Here is a 12,939-nt window from a genome sequence, read left to right as displayed (position 1 = left end):
TGAGACGTGATGACAAAGGGAAGAGCGGGTGTGACCGAGGCGAGACTCGGGGGTGCGGATGAGCGTATGTTTTTGGAGCACAGGGTTGGGTCAGGACCAGCTCTGCTCTGGTTCGAGACAAAAGATACAGAACGAAGCAGATGCCTTTGCAAATGGTACCCCAAGGGGCGCAGATGCCTGACTTTTGGGAACTTGCCCCACCCACTGGGATATGGTCCCCAAACCCATCCCGATGTTGCCCATCTGTGACTCATTGGAACGATGATAAATGCCACGGAAGGGGACAAAGAGGAACAGGAAGGAGGGGGCCCCCTCGCAGCACCCCCACCCTCAAGTCTCGCTCCCCGGGTTGGTCTTCCTGTGAGCCTCCTCCTCACATGTGAGCGGTCACCCAGAGATGACCTGCTATTTGAAGGAAACCAGCAGCCGGCCCGAGAAAGACCAAGAAAAACACACAGGAAAACGCACCCTGGCAGAAGAAATGGAGATAATTATAGACTCCTGCAGAATTCTAGAATTCTGCTGCCAAGTCAGCAACCAAGCATGGGAGCAAAATAAAGTGAGATACACGGGAGAACTCAGCAATGTTCTTTTCCAGGCGCCGTGCTCAGAGAAATGGAGTGCCCTTTAACCAAACAAGGGGAGAGTCGAGAAGGGGGAGGCAAGCCCGGCCGGCGTGGCTCAGTGGTTGAGCGTCCACCTAGGAACCAGGAGGTCACGGTTCGATTCCCAGTCAGGGCACAGGCCTGGGTTGCGGGCTCCATCCCCAGGAGGGGGCGTGCAGGGGGCAGCCGATCCATGATTCTCTCTCATCATTGATGTTTCTCTCTCCCTCTCCCTTCTCTGAAATCAACAAAAATATACATTAAAAAAAAATAGGCGAGGGCTGCGAATTGGTAGGACTAACCGGGAGCCCAGGAAATGCCGGGTGGAGGGCTGGTGCCCCCCAATGGAATAAGGGGTCGGTGGTGTCCCTCCGACGGAAGAGAGAGAATGCGCTGTCACTGCAAGATGGCTGTTTAGTTACAGAAAGCGCGCGCTCGCCCTCCCAGCCAGAAAAACAAGCCACTGAGCCAGCCGGCCGGGCTGGGGGCACTGCCGCCTTCCGGGGCCCCCTTCTCTCTGTCAGACACTAAAGAATACATTTGGCCACGAGGTTGGTGCAGATGGCCCCTTCCGTGGCATCTATCATGGTTCCAATGAGTCCCAGATCCGTAATGCAAGCCGGGTCCCATTCACGCTTTGCTCTTCTGACTTGAAAATAAGTTAGCTACTTGCTCGGGCCTCTGGGAGTATCGGGGCCCCCAGCCCCGTCTGCTGGGCCTCACGGAGGAGTCGCCTCGTGCCCGGCCTCCCTGAGACTGTGACCCAGGCTCACGCGGCTCTCTGGTCCCCCAGAAAATCGGCTGCGACGGCATCATCGGCTCGGCGGCCAAGGAGGACCGGTGCGGGGTGTGCAGCGGGGACGGCAAGACCTGCCGCGTGGTCAAGGGCGACTTCAGCCACTCCCGGGGGACAGGTGAGCGGGGCGCAAGCCTGTGTTCTGCGGGTGTCTTCCTCCCTTCGCCCCCGAGCCGGCGATCGTGTGCCCGCCCTGCATTGGGTGTTGAAGGGCTGGTGGGTCATGGGGAGGTGACCTGGGACTTCAGGGGCACAGTTTCTGAAAGGCCGAGGAAGGCGTTTTATCCACAATGACGCGGGGGTCCCGTCTGTAAGATGGGGGCTTGTGTGACAATCCGTGCCTGCCCCCCAGCTCCTGAGGGGGACTGAGGGGAGCCGGGTGGCTCCGTCTAATCTCGTAGCCACTGGCCACTGAGCCGCTTCAAACGTTTCTGTTCTCAATCCTCGGGACCCAAGGATATTTTTTCCATTGATTTTTTTTTTCCAAAAATATGTTTTTATTGATTTCAGAGAGAGGGAAGGAGAGGGGGAGGGAGAGAAACATCAATGAAGACAGAGAATCATTGCTTGGCTGCCTCCTGCACGCCCCCTACGGGGGATCGAGGCCGCAGCCCCGGGCATGTGTCCTGACTGGGAATTGAACTGCGACCTCCTGGTTCATAGGCCCACGCTCAACCACTGAGCCACGGTGGCCCACGAGCCTTTCATCCAATGCACATTTACTCAGCATGACGACGATGTTAGAGGCAGGAGGTATGCAGAAGGAAAATGTAACAGACACCAAGTCCCGGGAGGGGTCCCCCAGCAAACAGCCTGAGTCCATGTGAGAGGGGGAGGCAGCTCGGCGGGGGTGCTGCAGGGCACCTCCCTCAGGGCTGCAGGTAGATGAGGGCACCCCTACGACCTAAAGAACCAGTAGAGATGGCCCAGGCAGCGTGCTCAGTGGTTGAGCATCGACCCATGAACCAGGAGGTCACGGTTTGATTCCCTGTCAGGGCACATGCCCTGGGTTGTGGGCTCCATCCCCACTAGGGGGCGTGCAGGAGGCAGCCGATCCATGATTGTCTCTCATCATTGATGTTTCTGTCTCTCTCCCCCTCTCCTTTCTTCTCTGAAATCAATATATAATAAATAAATATATATATATATTTTTTTTTTTTTTAAAGAACAAGTAGAGATTAACTGTCAGTGGCGGTGGAACTGGGCATTTCAGGTTGAAGGAGGAACCCAGCTTCGAGCTAGTAGGATTCCCCCAGGTCATGTGACATCTCCTTGGCGCCAAGTGTGGCTGACGGATGGCCGATTCTGTCAGCTCAGATAGGGAGGTCCCTTTCATCTCCGCCCAGCGCCCGGGAGGGATGTCTCATCACCTGGAGGGTGACTATCAAAGAGAAATACCCTCCCAGAGAGATAAAGGCTGTCGGACGCAGGCTTTCTGCCGGCTCCATGGCATCCTGACCCTCGTCTGAACTCCTCTGGGCCCTTTTACCTTCCGTACTTAGCGGGGGATTCCGAGCAGCCCCCCACGGGGACAGCGCCCACGCCCTCCGGGACGCCCTCCTCTGTGTCCTGGAGAGGCTGATGGAGGTTATTGATGACCCTCCGGCCTGTTGCCTCCCAGCCTGAGCCGATCGAGGCCCCGGCTGCTCGCCTGCGGAAGGCGTGGGCTCGAAGGGGCCTTCACGCCGCCTTCCTCAGGGACGGCTCAGCCTTCATTGCGTTGACACAGCGACGTGTTTGAGTGGGGTGTTTTGAAAGTTCTCGGTACGAGGCTTTCACTTCATTCATTAGGTCGCCATTTGACGTTATGGCCTTTAGTCCACTCAGGCCTTGGCGCCAGCGACTGTGTCCACGGGAACCCCCCACGGTGACCCAGGAGCTCCGCACCCCTTCGTGTTTTGTTCTTAAAGAGAAACCTTCTTCAACAGTCTGTTCTGTTTTTAACAACATATCAAAGACCTCGTCTTAACTAATTGCATCTTCAATGACGCTAATCCAAATAAGGTCGCATTCTGAGTACCCGGGGTTAGGACTTCAGCAAATGAATGAGGGGGGGGGGGGGATACGGTTCAACCCATCCCTCATGCAGATAGGTAAGGGGTGCTCTCTGGCATTCCGGCAGCCCAGGGTTCTGGCCATAGAAGGACATCTGTGATGGACACTTGTCATAGCTGCACCGGCCCACCAGCTCTGAAATCTCTATTGGCGGAGGGAGGGGGGGGGTAGAGGGGACTTGGGTGGGCGATGGGGCAGGGGTGGTTCACCCATGTGATTTGTCACCGCAGGTTATATCGAAGCCGCTGTCATCCCCGCCGGAGCCCGGAGGATCCGCGTGGTGGAGGACAAGCCCGCCCACAGTTTCCTAGGTAACGCCGCGGCCGCTCCGTGTCTGTTCCGAGGGCCGAGGTGGAGGGCCGGCCGCTCACCGGGGTCAGCAGCCTTCCCCCAGGCCTGTGGTCGGCAAACCGCGGCTCGCGAGCCACATGTGGCTCTTTGGCCCCTTGAGTGTGGCTCTTCCACAGAATACCACGGCCTGGGCGAGTCTATGTTGAAGAAGTGGCGTTAGAAGAAGTTTAAGTGTAAAAAATGTGGCTCTCCAAAGAAATTTCAATCGTTGTCCTGTTGGTATTTGGCTCTGTTGGCTAATGAGTTTGCCGACCACTGTCCCAGGCCATCGGCGTTAAACTCCTATGCTAGGTGTCATGGTAGAAGGACTCACGGTTCTGGCTGCGGAGACTTCCCAGCACCATCGCTCACCTGACCCGAGCCCCGGGTAGCGAGCAGAATTGGGAACATTATCTCTGCTTTTCCGTGGAAATGTGGAAAGGGCAGAAGGGTGTCAGGGTCCATTAGATCGCTCAACTTCTATTTCTAATTCCCACCTGAAATGGACTTTTAAAAAATATATATTCTTATTGATGTCAGAGAGGAAGGGAGAAGGAGAGAGAGATAGAAACATCAATGATGAGAGAATCATGGACCGGCTGCCTCCTGCACACCCCACACGGGACGGAGCCCGCACCCCGGGCACGTGCCCAAACCGGGAATCGAACCGTGACCTCCTGGTTCATAGGTCGAAACTCAACCCCTGAGCCACGCCGGCCCGGCCTGCCTTGGTCCCCTTATCTCCTCTGCCAGTCAGAACCCCAGGATTCCAGGGCCCGGGGCAGGCACTAGGGCAAGCCCGGAGGTGGCCCCCGCTCCTTACGTTTCTGAAGTTCAGTTCAAACCAGCCAGGTTGGCACCGGGCTGGGCGCTCTGGAAGTCAAGCCCGTGGAGCTCTGAGCTCCCCTCGTATTTGCTGGGAGCGATTCCCGAGGAATTCACCCCGCCCACCTCCAGCCCACGCCGCCTGGCCCTCGGCTCGAAACCACCTGGAACAGGAAATGCCTCTGCAGTTCGCATCCACGGCTCAGAACAGCGCTGGCGGGCCTCCGGGTGGAAATAAAAGGCGCTGACGCGGCGCCAGGATTAGAAGTGGGTTGACTGCGGGTCAAGTCTTCCAGTGCGATCCAGGAGGAGAGACGCAAGGAGCCCGCTCCTGCGCAGCCCCACGCGGGGAGGGGGTGGGGGAGGCCTGGGGACGGGGGTCAGACCCCCGCATGGGCCTGCAGCCAGCTAACGAGGAGCCCTGCCCCCCGGCCAGGGGTGCCCCCTCCACGCTCCCCAGCGTGGCCCACAATCTTTCCCTCCAGAGCCCGTGTCCACGGACAACGTGTAAATATCTGCCCGGAGAAAGAAGGGCCGGGTTGGAAACAGACACGCATCACGTGACCTCGGGTTCTGGGCCCTGGAGGAGGTTGTCTGCCCTGCCCTGGGGGTGAGGAGAGCAGGGACCCACCCTCCCTTCTGTGGGGAGTTCCTCTCCCGTTAAGAGGCTCCTAATGGCTCCTCAGCAAAATACACAAAGGCAGGCCCTGCTGTGTTGCAGACAGCGATTCAAAACGTCCGACCTGCCACGTCTGATTTGCTCAGTGGATAGAGCGTAGGCCTGGGGACTGAAGGGTCCCAGGTTCAATTCCTGGTCAAGGGCACATGCCCGGGTTGCGGGCTCGATCCCCAGTAGGGGGCGTGCAGGAGGCAGCCGATCAATGATTCTCATCGTTGCTGTTTCAATCTCTCTCCCTCTCCCTTCCTCTCTGAAATCAATAAAATATATTTAAAAATAAGTAAATAAAAATAAAACGTCTGACCTCTGACCCCGGCGGATCCCAAAAATGAAATTGTTCTTCCCGGCCGATCAGAGCCCCAGACATACATCACAGACAGAACCAGGTCCCTCCAGAATTCCCTGTGCTCTTTTTTTTTTTCTTTTAATGTTTTTATTGATTTTTGAGTTTTTGAGTTTTTTGGGAGGTCTGTACCCAGGAGAGGGATGGCTGGGTTGTAGGTCGCTCTGTACAGACGTTCTGCGTGGCCTCCGTTCCATGCTGTCCGTTCTCTTCCCAGCCCTCAAAGACTCCAGTCGGAGGTCCATCAACAGCGACTGGAAGATCGAGCTCCCCGGAGAGTTCCAGATCGCGGGCACCACGGTCCGCTACGTCCGCAGGGGCCTGTGGGAGAAAATCTCCGCCAAGGGGCCGACCAAAATCCCCCTGCACTTGATGGTGAGGCTTGGCGCGGACTCCCCGTGGACTTCTTCCTGGGGGTTCCGGGGGCGGGCAGGTGCGCCCGGTTCCTGGTGGCTTACCTGGCCACCCGCAGCTCAAGGCTCTCTCTTGATCTTCTCTTTTCTTTTTAAATATATTTGTATTGATTTCAGAGAGGGAGGGAGAGGGAGAGAGAGAAACATCAATGAGGAGAGAGAATCAGGGATCAGCTGCCTCCTGCGCGCCCCCTGCTGGGGATGGAGCCCACAACACGGGCATGAGCCCTGACTGGGAATCAAACCGCGACCTCCTGGTTCCTAGGTCGACGCTCAACCACAGAGCCACGCCTGCCGGCCGGCCTCCATCTTTCCTTATCTCGTCCCCTTGGGCATGCTTCAGCTTTCTCCCCTCTCAGAGCGTTGCCCCAGCTCCTCGCCGGCAGGGCTCCAACCTCTTCTTAAACAGAACAGCCTCCGGGAAGGAGCCGCGCAGCCATGCGGCCGCCAGGGAGACTTGGCCCCGTGAAGCAGACGGCCCGCGCGAAGTCTGTGTTTTTATATCAGATGGCACCGGTCCGCCCCACGGTGTGTGTATCCACACTGGAAATTACCTTTTGGAAAGGAGCTGTTGACTCCGTTTCCTTCCAAACCAACAGCGCTCAGATTTTCCAAGCTCGGCTTGCAACAGGCATCCGGGAGCTGGGGGCGGAGGCCCAGGTTCTACGGGAATGCCGACTCCCCGGGTGGTCTCAGAAACCTGTGGGGTCCTGTCTTACCTGTCGGGGAGGACGCCCCCCAACCCACGGACCACCTGCTGATGCGTCCTTTTTATTTTTTATTTTGGTTAGTCCTCACCTGCGGGTTTTTTCCATTGATTTCTTTGGAGAGAGTGGAAGGGACGGGGAGAGACAGAGAGAGAGAAACATCGATGTGAGAGAGACACTTTGATTGGTTCCCTCCCGCACATGCCCCAACCAGGACTGGGCATGGAGCCTGCAACTGAGATACATGCCCTTGACCGGAGCCAAACCTGCAACCCTTCAGTCTGTGCTTAACGCTCTACCCACTGAGCCAGACCAGCTAGGCTGATGCATCCTTTTTAAGAATATCAAAGCACTCCCGGGACAGCTGTGCCTGTGAGCCCTGAACGCAGTAAAAATGTATAAAATAAAATAAAATGAAATAAAAGCAGCCCTGGCCGGTTTGGTCAGTGGTTAGAACATCCACCTGCAGACCAAAGGGTCGCAGGTTCGATTCCTGCTCAAGGGCACGTACCTGAATTGCAGGTGTCCTAGCCCTGGGAGGGGCACGTGCAGGAGGCAGCCAATCGATGTGTCTCTCTCAGGTTGATGTTTCTCTCTCTCTCCCTTCCTCCTCCCTCCCTTCCACTCTCTCTAGAAATCAATGGAAAAACGATTCTCGGGTGAGGATGAGAAATCATGATGATAATAATAAAATAAAAGCAGTTATGCGGAGGGCCTAAGAGGAAGCCAAGGGCAAGATGAGACCCTCACGGTCACCTCCCCGGTCGCCCGGGCACTTGCCCTCTGTAGCCGGCGCCAGGATGGGTTTATTTCCGTCTCTTCTCAAAGCGTCCACGGCCCGAGGGCATCGCCAGCCCGCTCAGGCCCAGGCCCAGCCGGGATCCATTCTGACCACGAGAAACAAAACTCAGAGAGAGGGAGCCGAGGGAGCCGCCGCAGCCCCAGGCCCAGCCTCAGCCCCGTTACTATTAACTGCTTCTCTCTCGAACGATGACGGTTCCTTCCAGTTTGCAAATCTAGAAACGAGAGGCGCCCCTCTGGCTGTCCATAGAAGCCATTGTGCCCCAAACCAGGACGCACGCGCTGGGGAACCACGGGGACCTGCCTCGGAAACCAGTTGTGCACACGCACACAGATTCCATGTGGCTGCGAAACTGCACGAAATTGGTTTCAGATGGATCCCCCATTCACCAGTCTTGTATTCCCAGACTGAGATAATAAAGATCTCTTTTAAAGAGGCTTTTTTTTTTTTTTTTTAACTTTCTTTTCCACCGGAGGCAGGTTTCCAAGTGCGTTCCTGCAAGTCTGTTCCTTGGAGAAGTAGATGTTTATGCTGCCGCGGCGCCCCACCCCCACCCACCGCGCACTCAAGCGCTTGGGGGAGGGGGAGACCGGGGAGGGAGGAGGCCCCGGTCTCAGGCACTTGCCACCTGGCCCTCCCCGCGTCTAGTCAGGTGGGCCCTGCAGCTCCCGCTGGCCCCTCTCCTGCACCTCCCGGCCTGGAAGTGAACTTGCTAGTGGCTTTGACCTGGGGGGACCCACTGGTTTTAGGCCTACCCTGAGGACACCCCCCCACAGCCAGGCCACTTGAAAGTCCTACACGAGGCCTTGTTTTGCAACGTTAATTTGAATATGGTTTTTTTGTTTGATTTTTAGAGAGAGAGGAGAGGGAGAGGGAGAGGGAGAGAGAAACATCAATGAGGAGAGAGAATCATGGATCGGCTGCCACCTGCACGCCCCCACACTGGGGATGGAGCCGCAACGTGGACATGCATGCGCCCTGACAGGGAATCGAACCCTGACCTCCTGGTTCTTGGGTCGACACTCAACCAGTGAGCCATACCGGCTGGGCAGGTCCAACCTGTTTTAAAACCCCGTGCCCACCGGGAGGGAGACCCCACAGGGAGGCTCCCCGCACAGTCAGCCGCCCCGGGGCTATTGCGCGATTTCAAAGCGGCCTTTTCTTTTGCCGCCCGTCCAGGTGCTGTTATTTCATGACCAGAATTACGGAATTCACTACGAGTACACCATCCCCGTGAACGCCACGGCTGAGAATCAGAGCGAACCCGAAAAGCCCCAGGACTCCTTGTTCCTCTGGACCCACAGCGGCTGGGAAGGGTGCAGCGTGCAGTGTGGAGGAGGTGAGCGCGGGGCCCGGGCCCATGCCTGCGGCTTTTGTTAAAGGAAGGAGACGTGGACTCCGGGCGCTCTGAGGTCAGGGCACCGAGAGGGACAGGCTGGGCACATAACCAGTGTTTGTTCATTTCAGAGAGGAAGGGAGCGAGAGAAACATCGATGGGAGAGAGAATCATGGATCGGCTGCCCCCTGCACGCCCCCTACTGGGGATCGAGCTCATAACGCAGGCATGTGCCCTGACCCGTAATCAAACCGTGACCTCCTGGTTCATGGGTCCATGGCTCAACCACTGAGCCTCACCGGCCAGGGAGCGGTTGCCTCTTTCTGGTCCTAGTCTAGAATTTTCTCCTGCCCTGCACTGCCCTGCCCATGTCTTGCACACCCTCCTGGCTGAGGTTATAGTTCTCCAGCCCTGACCATACTGAGTTAAACGACTCTCTGATCAGAAGATGCCCCGGAGGCCCCTCCATACGGGGACCTAATGCCCCTCCCAGGCGGCAGCCACAGCCTCTCAGCTCCCTGTGCGCTGGTTTCCAGGGGAACGCCGGACCATCGTGTCCTGCACGCGCATCGTGAACAAGACCACGACGCTGGTGAATGACAGCGACTGCCCCCCGGCGAGCCGCCCGGAGCCCCAGGTCCGAAGGTGCAACTCACACCCATGCCAGGCACGGTAAGGAGCCGGGGTCTCCGGCGCCGAGCCTCTGGGGCGGGGCAGCAGCGCCCGTGCGTGGGGCGGAGTGAGACAGTGGGTACAGGCCACTCTCTGCCGCCTTCCCTGGCTGCTGAGGGATCTGTGTGTGCTGGAAATACTGGATCTCTGGCTGCTAAGCCGGAACTGGGACGGACATGTACAATCCGTCAGGCGGGCGTGGCTCAGTGGTTGAGCATCGACCTAGGAACCAGGAGGTCACGGTTCGATTCCCATCAAGGGCACATGCCTGGGTTGTGGGCTCCATCCCCAGTGTGGGGCGTGCAGGAGGCAGCCAATCCATGATTCTCTCTCATCATTGATGTTTCTCTCTCTCTTTCCCTCTCCCTTCCTCTTTCTCTAAAAATCAAATTAAAAAGCGGGGAATGGTTTTCTTTATCCCATATGTTTTCCTCGATTTCCCCGACCCCCATTCCATTTTCTTCGGCCCTCTTTTCCCATCCAGATCCCAGCAAGCTGCCTTTCTCTCCCCAATTGCACCCGTTAGCACCTCCTTATTCTAATCCCGCCCCCCACCACCCTGTGGGTACCGCTCCCAAGCCCCGCCCTAACCATCTGGAATCTGGAATCCGACACACACAGCACATGGCCTCCCGCCAGCCTCCCGCACCAACACAAACACATGGCGAACCCGGCCCCGACGCTGGCAGGCGAGGCAGAAATCGCAGGTCCGCTCAGCTGCCGTGGCTGCGGCTCGCGGCCTTCCCCGTGCTGACCGCCGTCCGCCGGACAGAGGCCCAGAGGCCCTGCCGTCATCTGGCAGCGAAGGGGCGAGCCTGTCCCTTAAGGCCCGGTCCCACGGCGTCCTGGAGCGAGGAGGGTATGACAGGGACCGGGGCCTGCTGGGACCCCAGCTCAGCATCACTGAGTTCGTCTCAGAGCTTATGGGCCACTTGGAAAGCTAATGCCGAGCTGTGAGCTGTGCCCCCAGAGTGGTTAGGACTGGGCCCTCTTCCAGGCGGAGCACACTGCATGTGCATTGAATTCGGGGGATTCAGAGAAGAATACGAAATATCTGCCTGGCAAGCGCCCCAAATAGTCATCTGTGAGGAAGTGAACTTGGAGTTGAAATATGTTGTCTTTGCTCCGATATCTTAACCAGGTTTGCCTGGTTTGGGCTTAAGATTGAGTGGAATCCCTTCTGTTTTTATGGAAGCATATTCCCCATGCATGTGTGCATATATGCATGAGTGTGTGTCCGTGTGTGCCTTGTGCGTGCATGTGTGTGCACGTGTGTGTGTGCGTGCGCATGCATGTGATCATGACTTAAGAATGAAGCGTACAACATGTGGATCCTTAGGCACAGCCAAAATCTGAAAAGATGCCATGATCGCATCCATTTCTAGGTGGTCTGACACATGAAGCTTCTCTGTCCCGCTTCCCGCTAAAATAAAAGCGGCGTGTTTATTTGTTCCTCTGCCTTTGGCTCCGCCCCGCCCCCGCCCAGTAGCTGTCCTCTTGCCACGCTCTCAGCATCCGCTCCTGCCGGACTCTCTCCCTTCCTTCCCCTCGTCACGCTTGACTGTGGCCTTGATGCCAACAGATTCGTCTCCCAGTTGGGAAGGAAAGCTCCTCACATCCCTATGTGGGAAGGCAGAAGGCACGCGACCCGTCAGGTTTGGTAGCTAACCAGGCAAGGGGTGGAATGCTGCCAGTTACCCAGGGCTGGCCGAGCCAGGGGTCATTGATCACGGACCCGGGTCCAGGAAATCCTGGGTCAGGTCACAGCGCCACCACGAGCTAAAGGCGCACTCACGGGCACGTGACCTGACCTCGCCGTCTGTAAACTGGGGAGTGAGAGCCTCTCTCACCGGAGCCTTGAGAAGATTTGGTGAAGTCATGCCCGTAAAATCCTCCGTGCCCCGTGAGCCCCTGAGCGCGAGCCAGAACCATCCTCACTGCTCAGCTGCAGCACCCCATTCATGACCCTCGTCGGCCAGCTGTTGGGCCCCAGCGTTGGCTGAGTTCTCCATTTCTTTTTTTAATTTTTTAAAAAATGTTTTTTAACATATTTTTATTGATTTCAGAGAGGAAGGGTTAGGGTTAGGGTTAAGGAAAGATAGAAACATCAGTGATGAGAGAGCCTCATTGATCAACTGCCTCCTGCACACCCCACACCGGGGGTGGAGCCCACAACCCGGGCATGTGCTCTGACCGGGAATGGAACCCTGACCTCCTGGTTCATGGGTCGACACTCAACCACTGAGCCATGCCGGCCGGGCTGTTCATCATTTCTTAAGACACCACACACAGACACACACACACATTTTTAACCCAGTATATAACTACATGATTTAAATAACCTTTGCTGATAAAAGGTCCTCCTATATGCTAACATTCCCTTTCTTGTCAGAACAAGTTTGTATAATTTTTTTTGTTGTTAATCCTCACCAAGGATATTTTTCCATTGGTTTTTAGAGAAAGTGGAAGGGTAGGAGAGAGACAGAGAGAGAAACATTGATGTGAGAGAGACACATCGATTGGTTGCCTCCTGCACACATCCCAACCAGGGCCAGGGATCGAGCCTGCAACCGAGGTACATGCCCTTGACTGGACTCGAACCTAGGACCCTTCAGTCTGCAGACCGATGCTCTATCCACTGAGCCAAACCTGCCAGGGCACGTTTACATAATGTATATGTGTTTTGGGGTGAACTGAAACAGCAGAGCAGTTGCGAGTGGTTCATTTCGCACCTCGTGAATGTTTCCGAGCTCTACATCTGTGAACTTCAGATAATATTATCAGCAGGATGGGGGCTGGGCGTGGGGAGGGAAAGAGGATATGAAAGGGGTTCAGTGTCGTTCAGACCCCGAGATTGGGTTACGGGCTGGGGTGCGAATAGAAGGTTCCAGACGTGCGTTGCCCAGGTGGCTCATTACAGAGCGGCTGGGAGGGTGCTGGGAAGTTGGAGTAACGAGCTTAGGTTGGATGGGGATGGGGTTGGGGATGAACGCTGGGTCCTGCCCGCACTTCTGCCTGCTAACCTGTGTTTGGGTTTAAATACCACTGAAGGCCCTGGCCGGTGTGGCTCAGTGGATAGGGCGTCGGCCTGCGGACTGAAGGGTCCCGGGTTCGATTCCTGTCCAGGGCACATGCCCAGGTCGCAGGGGACACGGCTAGCACGCCCCTCCGAAGGCCACCGTGAGAACCATCTGAGTTAACAGGAACGCGTTGCTCGGGACAGTCCTGGCACACGGAAGTGCTCCGTCTGTCATCTGTCATCGTGCGTTGTTAGAAGTGTCCGAGGCCCCATTCCGGGAGGAAGTCCAACCCGGATGTCACCGAACTCCGCGGCTGTCACCTCCCGGCTCTGCTGGTGGCTCGGTGACATTGTGGC

The 12,939-nt window shown here is 56.8% G+C and overlaps 1 protein-coding gene across 1 annotated transcript in view; it reads left to right on the top strand.

The window, feature by feature from the left end:
* ADAMTS17 (ADAM metallopeptidase with thrombospondin type 1 motif 17) overlaps positions 1 to 12,939 on the top strand; it is an 87,960-nt gene that overhangs the window by 58,299 nt on the left and 16,722 nt on the right. Inside the window, exons 15-19 of the mRNA XM_054713343.1 lie at positions 1,399 to 1,519; positions 3,687 to 3,767; positions 5,851 to 6,008; positions 8,735 to 8,894; positions 9,428 to 9,563. Of these exons, the coding sequence (XP_054569318.1) occupies positions 1,399 to 1,519; positions 3,687 to 3,767; positions 5,851 to 6,008; positions 8,735 to 8,894; positions 9,428 to 9,563 (656 nt within the window). The remainder of the gene's footprint in view (positions 1 to 1,398; positions 1,520 to 3,686; positions 3,768 to 5,850; positions 6,009 to 8,734; positions 8,895 to 9,427; positions 9,564 to 12,939) is intronic.

This window comes from Eptesicus fuscus, chromosome 25, assembly GCF_027574615.1.
Source record: "Eptesicus fuscus isolate TK198812 chromosome 25, DD_ASM_mEF_20220401, whole genome shotgun sequence".
NCBI lineage: Eukaryota > Metazoa > Chordata > Mammalia > Chiroptera > Vespertilionidae > Eptesicus > Eptesicus fuscus.
Note: the sequence above shows the minus strand (reverse complement) of the source record. Positions and strands in the feature narration are given on the sequence as shown.